The 16,332-nt window shown below is 37.1% G+C and overlaps 1 protein-coding gene across 8 annotated transcripts in view; it reads left to right on the top strand.

Annotated features, from left to right (window-relative positions):
* RALGAPA1 (Ral GTPase activating protein catalytic subunit alpha 1) overlaps positions 1-16,332 on the top strand; it is a 258,926-nt gene that overhangs the window by 180,369 nt on the left and 62,225 nt on the right. For 7 of the 8 annotated variants that reach the window (XM_064292405.1, XM_064292400.1, XM_023546116.2 and 4 more), the window contains 4 exons: positions 778-912; positions 1,331-1,514; positions 8,530-9,394; positions 11,021-11,092. In XM_064292405.1, coding sequence (XP_064148475.1) covers positions 778-912; positions 1,331-1,514; positions 8,530-9,394; positions 11,021-11,092 — 1,256 coding nt within the window. Of the gene's footprint in view, positions 1-777; positions 913-1,330; positions 1,515-8,529; positions 9,395-10,880; positions 11,000-11,020; positions 11,093-16,332 lie in introns of those variants that run through there. The other variant, XM_064292403.1, reaches the window with a different exon arrangement.

Genomic DNA, 16,332 nt, shown 5'->3' with positions numbered 1-16,332 from the left:
CAGGCAGGATGGGCAGGGTGAATGCTCAGTGGGGTTTTTGGGCTGGGGGAGGGTGGCAGTTGGAGTGGTGGGGGGGGTGGTTAGGGCTGGGTAGAGGAAAGAGGGGAGGCTCATACCTTATTCACCAGTGGTCAGGGCTGTGATGGGGGAGTTTGTGCCACTAATCAACAGGAGGGTGGGGGAATGGAGAACATACTCCTGTCACTGGTCAAGGGTGCCTGGAGTTTCCCTGTTGGCTAACCGGGACCTTATTTCACTCCTCGTATATCTACACAGTCACTTACTCTGTGTCCTGTTGGGAGATTCTGTGCAGTTGCCGGCTGTGCTCCTCACCGAGACTGCTGCTATGTTTGTCTCAAGATGGCCACGCTGTGCCAGACCGGCTGGCAGGGCCCCCTCTGTTCTGTCTTCTCATTCATTGTTTTCAGTCAGTTTCTTCTTCCAGTCAATGTTCAGTCTAGTTCCTTATCCTTTCATTTAATGCTCAGGGTTCCAGACTTGTCATCTGTATCTGTTTCACTTGCTTCCTCAGGCCTTTGCTGTGGAGGGATAGCATGGTGTGTCTGACTAAGCCACCATGTTGGTCCGAAGTCCCATTGTTCATATACAACTCTTAAATCAGTTAGGTCTGGGTAAATGTTAATATTGGAACGTAAGGCTAATGATTCCTAAAATGAATTTTGGAAACCAAAGAAAAAAAGGTAAATTTTTACTTTAGTAAGAAGCTCTTGTTTTAAGAGTTTATAGTTATAATGGACATACTTTTTTTTGTTATAGTTGGTAGTGTCCTTACTTCTGTGCCTTTTGGACTGGATCATGGCCTTACCTTTAAAGACACTACTCCAACCTATCCATACTACAGGAGCAGAAAATGATAAAACAGAAAAATCTGTTCTCAATTGCATTTATAAGGTAAATTTTCTTGCTTTATGATTTATTTATTAAGTAACGAAGGGTTTTTTTAAACCTAAAGAAAAAACATTTTTTAGTATTACATTTTCATTGTTTTAGAGCTTAGATATTTTTAAGAATGTAGATTTGTCTTACATTACTTAAGGTACTTCAGAGTAATTAAAAAGAATTTCCTATTAGACACTGTTATTTCAGTTTTTAGAGGAGTCAGGCCTTTGTTGAATAGATAATCATTAGTTAAATTTACCCATTCTTCTTTTTAAGGTGTATTAAATTTTACTTCGTAGAGCTAAGTTATAAAATATTAAAAATTTTTGCTAAGCTCTACTGTTACCAGTTGACTTTTTTTTTTCTCTGTAGACGTTTATTCATATTTAAAAAGAAACTTGGTATGTTTCTCTCCCTACTATATTTTCAGGTTTTACATGGGTGTGTTTATGGAGCTCAATGTTTTAGCAATCCAAGGTATTTTCCGATAAGTCTCTCTGACTTGGCATCAGTAGATTATGATCCTTTCATGCATTTGGAAAGTCTGAAAGAGCCTGAACCTCTACACTCTCCTGATTCAGAACGGTCTTCTAAACTCCAACCAGTAACAGAAGGTAAAATGAATTTTCTTCAAGACAGCATTTTTGCTTGGGTTCTTTTGAGGTATGATTTGAAGCCATGTGTAGGAATAATGGAGAACGAACTATGTCTTACCTTGTACTTGTTTACCTGACCGTGTGTCTTAGGATGCAAGTAAAGATATGAAGTTAAGAGGTCAGGGAAGTGTGGAACTAGAGTTTGGTGTTGACCACAGTTGGAAATAGTTTGCCTAGAACACAAATGTACAAGTGAAATAAGAATATAGCATTTAAATTATAGTTCAGATATAATAGAGATATGTAGTAAAATACAGAATAGCAAAAGAATTTAGACAATAACTGATACAGGCAGCTTATTAATTATCTCTTTAGATTTGGCATAATAAAATAGAGGGTTTATTTTACTTAAAAATAAAATAATGTAAAAAGATTAGTTGCTTTTTGCATTTTTTAGCGGTATAAAATGGTAAGATTTTGGTTAAATACAGTATAGAATATTTCTTAATGCAATGGAATTTACTTATGTAAAAGGAAGTTTTAGTGTATTTCATACAAAATTTATTTTACCCATATTAAACAGTCACTGTAAAAGAAGCAAAGAAAAAAAAGAAATATATGAGTTTAATATCGGTACCACGTACTTTGTGTAATGCTCTTCTCTAAATGTAGTTAAGTTGTTCCCTTTAGACTTCCTTAAAGGTATAAGGACCAGATAAATACAGAACCTTTTAGAAACAGCTGTGAGCTAACAGCAGGTGATTATGTAGTTTGTAGTGACTACTGTGCTGTGGTTTTGTTGTTTTTGTTTTTTAATGTGGCAAAAATGACTAATCATTGTGCCCTTGTCTAAGGCATGCTTCATCATCTTCAAGTACTTTTTTGGCCAAAGAATTCTAAACATGGTGTGTTCCTAATAAGCTCAGTATTGGATTGAACAAGTTCTGATTTGAAAACTATTGGCAGGAGCAGCTACAATTATTAAATTTACTAAAGAATAAAGCAAGGTACTAAAGTTGGCTTTTTGACAAATGGCAGTAGTCTTACTAGCAAAAAGTTATCATTTGCAGGGTCAGAGTGAAAGGAGGCTCCAAAGGATTCATTTTGTCCTAATTATAGTTTCACCTACACAGATTATACAAAGCTAATATTTAAAGCATTTGCCAAAATTAACTTCCTCTGCATGCTCTATTATAGTGCAGTGAATTGCAGCAGCTTTTTATGCCTTGCTGCTTTTGTATCCCATAATCATCTGTAATTATGGGTTTGCTGCAAATGCTGTAGGGTTTGTTTAATCTGACAATCTGAAAAGACAACCCTGAATAGACTTATTTAAATGAATGCTTGTTACACAGAGCCTTAGAAGCATCGATATCTTCATTTTGCATTTTCTTACAAGGCTTTTTATTTTAGCATTTCATTTTGAATTTCTAAATTAGAGTTTCATATGTCTTCTTAAATCTAAGCAGATTAAGTAGGAGAGAGATATGTATGGTCTATAGTTTGTAGCTCAAAAATAAATCTAATTGCCCAATTTGCAATTTGAGAGATTTTTATTCCTGTATATAAATTTAGAGAAGCAACTTAGAAAAGAAAATGCTTTAACTATATCTCAAATCTAAATTTATGTTTTTTAAGTATTCTCTGTATTAATAATTACAACAAATTTGCTAAAGAAGCTCATTTAAACTTCATTCCCACTGTTTCTTCCTTTGGGAGAGAATGTGTAGGATGGACCAGTACCTGGGCTTGGAGTCTTATGTTTTTGAGTTTTAAATATTTCATTTATTTTTTTTCCTAAAAATTTACCCTTGAAATATTTTTTCCTTCTTTTTATTTTAATTTTGGTGGAAATATACACAGCAAAACATATACCCATTCATTAGTTTCTACCTGAACAATTCAATGACATTGGTTACATTCTTCACGCCTCGTCACCATTCCCCACTCACACTGTTTCACTACCGTTGACCTAGACTTACTACACCAGAAAAAGGACAAAATGGCAAATATTGTATTATATATAATTTTACAATAATTATAACAACCAAAAAAAGAAAAGAGTTGCTGATGCTACTTAACTTGCTGATGCTTCTTAAATACATCCAAATGCCTCATGGGATTAGTTGTGTTGGTTCAAAGGCAAAGGGTCATGCTTCATTCTGTCCAGCTCATTGCCGTAATACTGTTTTTAGAATTATTGTTCCACCGCCTAGTTCGGTAAGTAGTGCCTGGAGTCTTAAAATCTTGCATGTGGCTATCCAGGATATAACAATTGGTCTCTGTTCTCCTGGAGCAGCAGAGGAAAAAGGAAATCCAGGAAGCAGAGAAGAAACTGGACTGCAGATCTAACTGCTTCCATGAACTACTGCCTTCTTAGACATGAGACCAGAAGAACTAGATGGTGCTAAATGTTCTGATCAAGCAATCAGTAGCTGAGTCCTGATCAAAAGGGTAAAAATTGTGGAGCAGAATTTCAAATTTTTACAGAATCCAGACTTAGTGGACCTATTGAGACTGGAAGAGCCTCAAATCTATCGCTCTGAGAAAATCTTCAAACCATAAACCGAAGGTTTGTGTTTTAGGGAAAAAGCTGACTCATTCTTTTAGTTAATATATAAGCAAGTTTGAAAAAGGAACTTGTAAGACCTATGCTACTTATAATGCTTTCAAAATTAGATAATTTAGATTACTTCTGTCCAGGTTTGTATATAATTTTAATTCACCTTTTCAAAGTGTATGTTATTCTTAGAGACAAGTGGAGTTCAAGGAGTTTTATGTGATTTGTCCATTATCACAGAGCAAGCCAGAAACAAAGTTGGAAACTTTTTATTGCAAACTGTTTCTATTAAATCATACTCTCCCCCTTCTTCATACGGTAAACTTGTATGTAATATAAGAAAAGATGCACTGCTCGGCCTGAGTTACCTTTTTAAGTATATTACTGAAGAAACCAAACCAAAACCAAACCCACTACAATCAAGTCAATTCTGACTCATCGCGACCCTATAGGACAGAGTAGAACTGCCCCGTAGAGTTTCCAAGGAATGCCTGCTGGATTCGAACAGCTGACCTTTTGCTTAGCAGCTGTAGCACTTAACCACTACGCCACCAGGGTTTCCATCAAGAGGAAGGAAAAAAAAAAAAAAAGGGAATTTTTTTTTCTACCTCAAAAATATCTTTAAATTGTAAATTTTTATACCATTTAAAATGTGATTTAATCTTAATTAGATAGGATTTTTCATTGATTCTGGTCATTTAGTAATTTATGCTAAGTAATTTCATTTTACTTGGATCCACGATCAACAGCCACGGAAGCAGCGGTCAGGAAATCAAAAGATGCATTGCGTTGGGTAAATCTGCTCCAAAGAACCTCTTCAAAGTGTTGAAGAGCAAAGATGTCACCCTGAAGGCTAAGGTGCACCTGACCCAAGCCATGGTATTCTCAGTTGCATCATATATGCATGTGAAAGCTAGACAGTGAATAAGGAAGACCGAAGAAGAATTGACGCCTTTGAATTGTGGTGTTGGCGAAGAATATTGAATATACCATGGACTGCCAAAAGAACAAACAAATCTGTCTTAGAAGAAGTACAGCCAGAATGCTCCTTAGAGGCAAGGGTGGCAAGACTGCATCTTACATACTTTGGACATGTTGTCAGGAGGGATCAGTCCCTGGAGAAGGACATTATGCTTGGCAGAGTACAGGGTCAGCGGAAAAGAGGAAGACCCTCAAAGAGGTGGATTGACACAGTGGCTGCAACAGTGAGCTCAAGCATAACGATGATTGTAAGGATGGACGGGGCAGTGTTTCGTTGTGTTGTATATAGGGTCGCTATGAGTCGGAACCAACTTGACGGCACCTAACAACAACAACACTTTTTTTGAATTTACTGTACACAGAAAAAAAATCTTGAATTCATTGTTTCCATATATCACACTGATTTGCCAAAAGAAAAACATGGTGTTTAACAAAAGAGAAAAGTATGAAAATTAAAAATCTGGTACATGTTCAAATAACACTGAGCTGGGAAGCAAAAGCCCAGCCCTAGTATAAAATCTCCTGACGGGCAAATCACTTTACTACTGTTAACTCACTTGTCCTTATGTACAAAATGAGGAGTACTGGCTAGATTATCTGTGAAGCCCCTTGCAGTGTGTAGAAATGACATGAGGGCAATGTCTGGCCTCCTCTAACTTCACAAGGAGAAAGGAGAATCAAGATCCACAGCCCAAGGCTGATTCCTTGAGGTGGAGGTCACGCCTCCGTTATCCACCGTTTTTACCAATTCTGACACTAACCGTCCCTCCCGCGGCACTCTGTACTTCTCTGCTGGGTTCAATAATTAATTGCAATGGCCACACAGAACTCACAGACCATACTTAAAATTATGAGGTTTATTAGGGAAGTAACAGGCTACAGTTCAGATTCAGGAACACTCAGGATACAGTTCTTCTATCAGGACAGCCTCTTCTAGCCGTGCTTGTAGGCACACGTCTCTGGCCCTCTGCCTCAGCCCAAAGACACTCAGCTTTCTCTCTCCGTGGACTGGAAAGCCTACTGTGCCATCTCCTGCTGCCGGATCTCTGCTGCGGGGTGATGCTGCCTTCAGTGTTACAGCTCTCCCTGTCTCCCTTCTCAGCACAGGGTCCCGGGTCCAAAGGACATTCTGGCTTCTGGCTGTTATTCCTTGGTGGCGGTGGGGTCTTCTCTTTCCTGCCTTTTGGGTGGCTTATTTCAAGCCCAGCAGGATGACAAAACTGACCAGTCCCCTTGGTGGGCCGCAATCACCCTATCACACGGTCCCACCCAGTCACTTAGGTGGGAGTTACAAGACCATGGCTAGAAAGGCCGCACAAAAGTGATCCTTCGTACTGCATAGCATGAACATTTATTACATTCTAAGTTATAATTAGAAAAGGGAAAGTAAACACTAGATTCAAACCACCCTTCTGTTTCTTGTCATCCAGTGACACGTATCTTTTTACTTTGCTTATGGTCTTGAAAAAGGATTGATTAAAGCTAATCATTTAATGTTGTCACCTAGTGTCGAATAACTGATTTCCAGAACTAGCCATAAAACATAATTAAAGAGCAGCTCAATATAACTGGAACTTTTTGCGTAAACTGAGAAATGTTCATATTTACATGTATGTGGGCATCTTCAGGTTAGGACATCAATTGATAACGGTGCCAAAACAACAAACCAAACCCAGTGCCGTGGAGTCGATTCCGACTCATAGCGACCCTGTGGGTAGAAGATTAAAATGTCAATATTTCATAGCATTTCAGAATCAACCAAAGGCTAAAGAAAACAGTTCTTTTTTTTATACTTGGAGTAATGCAGAAGATGTTATTTGGTATTAATGGCATAGCACCTGGTTGGTTGGTGACTCTCTGGATCTACCCAGGGGTATAAGTCCTGGATCCCGGGGGCTATAGCCTTCAAAATGTAACATCACCTTCTTTTTTGTCTCTTTTTATCATACCAGCAGTGCGCAAGCTAACCTTCTCTTTTTTTATTTAAGTCTGTTTTATTAAGATATAATTTACATAAAATAAAATTTATCCTCTCTTGGTAGGTTTTGGTAGGGAACTTTTTTATATCTTGATTATGGTGGTGGTTACAAATTGTATACAATTAATAAAATTCGTAACTTAAAATTGGGAAATTTATTGAACATAAATAATACTTTGATCATCAGGATATTCTCAATTTTATATTTGTTCTGTCAAATCCATATTTATTCCAGCAGCTAAGTGATAATGTTCTCAACTGAATAACTTTCAGAGAATATAAACCATACTCAAAGCCACTCTGTTACCGTGATAGAACAATACAGGGACATGATCACTCTGTAATCATCTCTGAAACTAACTAGACAGGGACACTGTAAACATACACACACAACTGAATATCCTCTTCTAACATGAGTGACTAGTGCTTCTTTCCAGCGACAACACTCCTCCTATCTCCTGGATAAAAAGTATCAAAATATGCATCACTGAATTGTCCCCACTGAATTGTACAACTCAGTACTGGCTTCCACATAAACCCTTCTAGAATCATACTGGTGGGCTTTGGCTAGTGGGCTATGATAAGTCATTTTCTATCTCCACTTGCACCCTCCTGCCTTTTCTCTCCTCTTCTGTCATGTTCCCCGTCTTCCTCCTACCCTACCCTCCCTTTTTTTCCTCCTTTGGATCTTAACATTAGAGATCTTGACTTTCCAGAACTCCTAATACTAAATTCTTTGAGGTTTTTTTCTTTTTACTGTTTTCTGTGATTAAAAAAAGTTTACTCAAGTGTACATGTTCCTTACCTGTTTGCCTTCTCTAATGTAATTAATGAAGGAAGGAAAAAAATGTTTCTTGCATACAACTAACTCCTCAGACTGATCCAAAAGATTACCGTAGAAAACTATAATACAAAACCAGGCCAATAAAGTATTTTCACCTTAAAATAAAGTTTTCTTGCCATATACTGGATACATTCATTTATTCACTGTTTAAATTGATCCTGACTTCTGAAGTTTAGTGGACAATGACTTTTCTCTGAAATACTTTCACGTCGTCAATGAAAGCCAGAATTAAATGACATTTAAAGCATACTGTAAACTACATCTCTGAATCTGAACTCTACCGCTGATACAAGAAACTTATCAGATGGGTTAATTGCATTAGCTTTTTAATTTGCATGTTTAGTGATTTCAAATGACTGATAATACTTTTGATCCTTTTTTAAAGCTGTAATCTACATTCAAAAGCTTTAGTTTAAATTATGGATTCATAAGCAAAATTTTCAGAAAGGGCTTTCTTGTAAAATAAAACTTCATCAAAGAATGGTTCTCTTATTTTATGCTGTCATTCCTATAGTATAGAATCTAAATTGAAAATATTAGTCTTTACTCAAAACTTGAATGTGGTTTTGACAATGTGATGAAATCCCCCTTTTTTGTCTAATATTCCATTGTGTATGACTTCCCAGGAAGCAGCAGTATTCTCACTCATTTATATTTTTTTTATTTCCAGTGAAAACTCAAATGCAACAGGGATTAATCTCTGTAGCAGCTCGAACTGTTATTACACACCTGGTAAATCACTTGGGCCATTATCCAATGAGTGGTGGTCCTGCTATGTTAACAAGTCAGGTATGTGAAAACCATGACAATCATTACAGTGAAAGTCCTGAACTTTCTCCAGAGCTCTTTGAGAGTCCGAATATCCAGTTCTTTGTGTTGAACAATACGACGTTAGTGTCCTGTATCCAGATCAGATCAGAGGAGAGTATGCCTGGAGGAGGACTGTCTGCTGGCCTTGCATCAGCCAATTCAAATGTCAGAATCATAGTACGTGATCTCTCTGGAAAATATTCATGGGACTCTGCCATCCTGTATGGACCACCTCCTATAACTGGTTTGTCAGAACCTACATCTTTCATACTTTCATCGTCTCACCATGAGAAGCCAGAAGAGCCTCCTACATCTAATGAATGCTTAGAAGATATAACAGAAAAAGATGGACTGTCCCTCCAGTTTAAAAGAGGATTTAGAGAAACTGTACCAACCTGGGATACAATAAGAGATGAAGAAGATGTTCTTGATGAGCTCTTGCAGTATTTAGGAGTTACCAGCCCCGAGTGCTTACAAAGAACTGGAATCTCACTTAACATTCCTGCTCCACAACCTGTGTGCATTTCTGAAAAACAGGAAAATGATGTTATTAACGCTATCCTTAAGCAACATACAGAGGAAAAAGAATTTGTTGAGAAATACTTCAGTGACTTAAACATGAAAGCTGTGGAACAAGATGAACCAACACCTCAGAAGCCTCAGTCAGCATTTTATTATTGCAGATTGCTTCTTAGTATATTGGGAATGAATTCCTGGGACAAAAGGTAAGGATAAAGGAAAATATATATATATTTTTTGCAATAGTCTTAGTCATTTTTTATCAAGCATTTTAGTCTCGGTTCTTTTCTTCACTGAGTTTTATCTGTCAATTGATTCTTTGACCAGTAGTCAGATTTTTTTTTTTAGCACTGAGTTATTTCAGTATTATGGGGAAAAAAAGGAGGTGAATCCAGCCAGTAAAGTAACTTAACGTTTTCAGGATGACTAATAGAACTGTCGAACGCAGAAATTATAGCTCATCTGATTGAAAGCCTTCTTAATTTTCCAACCTTCATGTAAGCCTAAAAAAATTTTTTTTATTGGACCAACAGCAATACGATCGTTTCTGGTTTGAATCAGGAATTAACTCAAGATTCAGGATCAAATCGAGAGAAGAGTCTGGTGCTTTTGTTTGTTTGTTTTACTATTTTGTTTTCTTACGCATGCCACAAAGCCTCATTAGAAACTTAAACACACAAAGCATTTAAGTAAGTAAGGTAGGAGTTAAACGAAGAGCACTGGACTTAAATCAGAAGACCTGTGAGAGAGTCACTTAACTTCTGAGCCTTAGGCTGCAGTCTGCAAACAGGAGAATAATTCCTGATTCACATGGTGGTAAGAATTAATGTACATGATCTAAATGTACACTAACAAGAATAATAGTAAAACTGTATACTAATGTAAAGCATTATTAATATACATTTATTTTGAAATTTCTATGATAAAAAAGCTATAGAGAAGTGGTGGAAGAAGCATTATTTAATGTAATGTTTTATTCAATTTATAGTAGGAAGGGAGATCAGATATTATTGGATGAATCAATCTTAAAGTGATTCAAATGTATGTAAATCATTGAAGTGGAGTTTTACTTGCATGCTTAGTGTTTATAATATTACTTAATTTAAACCCTTCCATTTATTAGAAGGCACTATTCTCTGCCTTATGGGAAAGCCATCTTATATCAGGGATGCAGTTTGCCTTATGGTATGTCCAAATACAGGTAATTGCCAACTGGGTTATAGTATAAATGCCTTCTACTCTTGTGTAGAGGGTTCATTTGTCAACTCTTAAGAAAAATTAAAGGTGGGAAACTACATTTTACCACAGCCAAGCATTGATTTAATTAACATAATTTGTACATATTTAGCCCCTATAGAACAGATTTGGTAAAATGCATACATTATTTCCAAATGTAAAATATTACAGATAAAACAAAGAAGGTAAATTCCACCTGGATTTCACTTGCTTTCTTGGTATGATTAGAGTTCGTGAGCGTTTTATTTCTGATAAGGAACAACTGTCTCACATATTAGTATGAAGCTCTTAAGAAGGAACCTACATGCACTTTTACCATCACTCTGGATGTGAGTTTGAGAAATAGCATCTGCAAGGAAAAATTGAAGTGGCCAATAAATACGATACAATCCACTAGCAGAAATGTATGAGGGCCTGGGTAGAAATAATGACATATATTCTTTACATTTTTTTTAGGATCTGTTCTTCTTTGTGTTAGAAGTATGAAAAGGCAAGAAAAGTGTAAGAGTTGCATGAGTAGAGTGGAAAGTATTTCCGGGACTGTCATGTCATTCACTGCAAAGGTGATGAAAATGTTTATAAATCTCTCTGTTTAGGAGGAGCTTTCATCTCCTGAAGAAAAATGAAAAACTACTTAGAGAACTTAGGAACTTGGATTCAAGGCAGTGGTAAGTTGTTGAAAAATCTCGGTATTTATAACTAAAAAAAAAAAAAACTAGCAACTATCAATTATTTCTGTTTATATGTAAATAATACTGTATTGTTGAATTATAACTTCTTCAGAAGAAACTAGATTTTTTTTATACCTTAGAAATAATAAATTAATTTTTTTAGAAAAAGGACTACATTAAAATATTTGGTGTCTTTGAATAGTTTATACCTTTTTGTGCATTTCAAGATCATTTTTTTAAATCGCAGAAAACTTACTGAACTTGTAAAATATCCTTTGGTTTTCCCATATTTAGGCATTTCAAATATACTATTTTTGATTAATCTAAGACTGGTATTTATATTAATCTAAGAGGTCCCAAGTGAAATGACTAGTGAATACAGGCTAATACCAACTAAAATTGTTGATGGGACGAAGAAGATGGATACAGTTCTCTATCAGATGAATGGATCTCTATATAATCTGGTTTTTCTTTAAGCTCTTGGATGTATATCCTTTTCCATGTAGGTTATGACATACAATAAATTTTATATCATTTTAATGACTTCTAAGTTCTTAATGTATCTGAACAAGATTACCAGGGAAACTAGTAATAGAAATTAAAAAATATTACTTAACCAAATTTCCCGTAAGGTCAAACTATGTATATGTTTTACTTTTCTTACTAAACTCATAAAAATAAAATTTATCAAGAGGTGCTTTTTGGCAGTGTAGAGATACATTAGTAAAGCAACATTTTGGATATCATCATTGTAGAGAATGCCTGTATTTCTGAGATCTGAAATCCACAACCTCCTTAACATCCATATTTCTTACCCTTTCACATCTTACGCAACTGCTGTTTTGATACTTCTGTGGTCTCCCCTATTTTGCTTTTCCTTTTTCCACAGTGGATCAGTCCACTTCTGACTTTACTTAACCATTCTGTCAGCAAGATCAACCATTGTCAATAGTTTTTAAAATACCGTATCTAGCACCCTCAACCCCACACATCTGTCCATTTGTTGTACTGTGGTGGCTTGCATGTTGCTGTGATGCTGGAAGCTATGCCACCAGTATTTCAAATACCATCAGGGCCACCTATGGTGGACAGGTTGCAGCTTGAGCTTCCAGACTAAAGCAAACTAGGAAGAAGGACCTGGCAGTCTACTTCTGAAAAAATTAGCCAGTGAAAACCTTATGAGTAGCAATGGAACATTGTCTGATATAGTACCAGAAGATGAGCCCCTCAGGTTGGAAGGCACTCAAAATACAACTGGGCAAGAGCTGCCCCCTCAAAGTAGAAAAGTAGAGTTGACCTTAATGACATGGATAGAGTCAGGCTTTCAGGACCTTCATTTGCTGATGAGGCACTACTCAGTATGAGAAGAAATAGCTGCAAACATCCATTAATAATAGGAACATGGAAAGTACGAAGTATGAATCCAGAAAAATTGGAAATCATCAAAAATGAAATGGATTACATAAACATTGATATCCTAGGCATTAGTGAGCTGAAATGGACTGATCTTGGCCATTTTGAATCAGACAATCATAGGTCTGCTATGCCAGGATGACAAATTGAAGAGGAATCACATTGCATTTCATTGTCAAAAAGAACATTTCAGAATCTATCCTGAAGTACAACACTCTCAGAGATAGGATAATATCCATATGCCTACAAGGAAGACCAATTAATATGACTATTATTCAAATGAATGTATCAACCCCTAAGCCCAAAGATGAAGAAATTGAAGATTTTTACCAACTTTGCAGTCTGAAATTGATTAAACATGCAGCCTAGGTGCATTGATAATTACTGGTGATTGGAATGAAAAAGTTGAAAACAAAGAAGAAGTACTGGTAGTTGGAAAATATGGCTTTGGTGATAGAAACGACTCCAGAGATCTCATGATAGAGTTTTGCAAGACCAGCAACTTCTTTGATGCAAATACCTTTTTTTGATAATGTAAGCGGCAGCTATACACATGGATCTCACTAGAGGGAATACGCAGGAATCAAATCGACTACATTTGTATGAAGAGACAATGGAAAAACTCTAATATCTTAAGTCAGAGCAAGGCCAGGGGCCAACTGCAGAGCAAACCATCCCTTGCTGATTTGCAAGTTTGAGTTGAAGCTGAAGAAAATTAAAACAAGTCCACGAAAGCCAAAGTACAATCTTGAGTATATCCCACTGAATTTAGAGACCATCTCAAGAATAAATTTGACACATTGCCCAATAACGGGCGAAGACCAGACGAGTTATGGAATGACATCAAGGACATCAGACAGGAAGAAAGTAGAAGGTTTTTAAAAAATCAGGAAAGAAAGAAAAGACCAATATGGATGTCAAAAGAGACTCTGAAACTTGCTCTTGAATAAATAGTTGTTAAGAGAATGGAAGAAATGGAGCTGCACAGAAGATTCCAAAGGGTGGCTGGAGAAGACAAAGTATTATAATGAAATGTGCAAAGACCTGGAGAGCTGAAAAACCAAAGTGGAAGAACACAGTCAGCATTTCTCAAACTGAAAGAACTGAAGAAAAAAATCCAGGCCTCGAGTAGCAATATTGAAGGATTCTATGGACAAAATATTGAACAACAGAGAAAGCATCAAAAGAAGATGGAAGGAATACACAGAGTCATTCTACCAAAAATAATTGGTACCATTTCAGGAGGTAGCACGTTATAAAGAACTGATGGTATTGAAGGAAAAAGACCAAACTTCACTGAAGGCATTGGTGAAAGGCAAGGCTGCAGGAATTGATGGAATACCAATTGAGATGTTTCAACAAAAGGATGTGACACTGGAGGTGCTCACTTGTTTGTGCTAAGAAGTTTGGAAGACAGCTGCCTGGCCAACCAACTGGAAGAGATCCATATTTGTGCCCATTCCAAAGAAAGGTGATCCAGCAGAATATAGAAATTATTGAGCAATATCATTAATATCACATGCAAGTAAAATTTTGCTGAAGATAATTCAAAAACAGTTGCAGCAGTACATCAACAGGGAGTTGGTAGGAATTCAGGCTGAATTCAGAAAAGGACATGGAATGAGAGACATCATTGATGATGTCAGATGGATCTTGGCCGAAAGCAGAGAATACCAGAAACCAGCTTACCTGTGTTTTAGTGACTATGCAAAGGCATTTGACTATGTGGATCATAACATATTTTGGATAACATTGCAAAGGATGGAAATTCCTGCACATTTAGTTGTTTTCACGTGGAACCTGTACATAGACCAAGAGGCAGTTGTTTGAACAGAACAAGAGAATACTGCCTGGTTTAAAATCAGGAATGGTGTGCATCATAATTTTATTCTTTCATCATACTTATTCAGTCTGTACGCTGAGCAAGTATTCTGAGAAGCTGGACTACGTAAAGAAGAATGCAGCATCAGGATTAGAGGAAAACTCATTAACAATCTATAATACGCAGATAACACAACTTTGCTTGCCGAAAGTCAAGAAGACTTGAAGCACTTACTGATGAAGACCAAAGACTGCAGATATCAGTATGGAACACCTCAACATAAAGAAAACAAAAACCCTCACAACTTGACCAATAAGCAACATCTTGATAAATAGAGAAAATGTTGAAGCTGTCAAGGATTTCATTTTACTCGGATCCATAATCAATGCTCCTGGAAGCAGCAGTCAGGAAATCAAATGACATATTGCTTTGGGCAGATCTGTTGCAAAGGATCTCTTTAAAGATGTCACTTTGAGGACTAAGGTCCGCCTGACCAAAGCTGGACAATGAATAAGGAAGACCAAAGACCAACTGACGACTTTAAATTATGGCGTTGGTGAAGAATATTGAATATACCATGGACTGCCAGAAGAACGAACAAATCTGTCTCAGAAGAGAGGTATAGCCAGAATGCTCCTTAGAAACGAGGATGGCGAGACTGTGTCTCACTTACTTTGGACTTGTTATCAGTCCCTAGAGAAAGACTTCATGCTTGGTAAAGTGAAGGTCAGCAAAAAAGAAGAAGACCCTCCACTAGAAGGATTGGCACAGTGGCTGCAAAGATGGACTCAAGCATAACAACGATTGTGAGGATGGTGCAGACTGGGCAGTGTTTACTTCTTTTGTACATCAGGTCTCTGTAAGGCGGAACTGACTCGATAGCACCTAACAAGAACAACATGTGGGATCAGATTGACAACATCAACTTGAAAAATTTGCTTGAAACCTTAGGGGGAGGTGAATTTGTGTTAATGGGAGAGGTACAACTCAGAAAAGGAGGGCGAGAATGGTTGCACAATGGATTATCATTCCATGTATGGATAAACCATATTTTGCTTATCCATTCATCAGTTAATGGACATTTGGTGGTTTCCACCGTTCGCCTATTATAAAAAATGCTACTATAAATGTTTATGGACATATTTTTGTGTGGATATATGTTTTTATTTGTCTTGGGTATATACGTGTCTGTCAGTTTGTCGTACTATGGGGGCTTGTGTGTTGCCTTGATGCTGGAAGCTATGCCACCGGTATTCAGATACCAGCAGGGTCACCATGGAGGACAGGTTTCAGCTGAGCTTCCAGACTAAGACAGACTAGGAAGAAGGACCCGGCAGTCTACTTCTCAAAAGCATTAGCCAGTGAAAACCTTATGAATAGCAGCGGAACATTGTCTGATATAGTGCTGAAAGATGAGTCCCCCAGGTTGGAAGGCACTCAAAAGATGACTGGGGAAGAGCTGCCTCTTCAAAGTAGAGTTGACTTTAATGACGTGGATGGAGTAAAGCTTTCGGGACCTTCATTTGCTGATGTGGCATGACTCAAAATGAGAAGAAACAGCTGCAAACATCCATTAGTAATAGGAACACAGAATGTACGAAGTATGAATCTAGGAAAATTGGAAATCATCAGAAATGAAATGGAACGCATAAACAACGATATGCTAGGCATTAGTGAGCTGAAATGGACTGGTATTGGCCATTTTGAATCGGGCAATCATACAGACTGCTGTGCTGGGAATGACAACCTGAAGAGAAATGGTGTTGTGTTCAGCGTCAAAAAGAACGTTTCGAGATCTATCCTGAAGTACAATGCTGTCAGTGATAGGATAATATCCATACGCCTGCAAGGAAAACCAGTTAATACGACTATTATTCTAATTTACACACCAACCAGTAGGGCCAAAGGTGAAGAAATAGAAGATTTTTATCAGCTGCTGCAGCCTGAAATTGATCGAACATGCAGTCAAGATCCATTGATAATTACTGGTGATTGGAATGCA

Source organism: Loxodonta africana, chromosome 10 (assembly GCF_030014295.1).
Source record: "Loxodonta africana isolate mLoxAfr1 chromosome 10, mLoxAfr1.hap2, whole genome shotgun sequence".
In the NCBI taxonomy this organism is placed as follows: Eukaryota; Metazoa; Chordata; class Mammalia; order Proboscidea; family Elephantidae; genus Loxodonta; species Loxodonta africana.
This window is presented reverse-complemented; position numbering and strand designations above follow the sequence as displayed.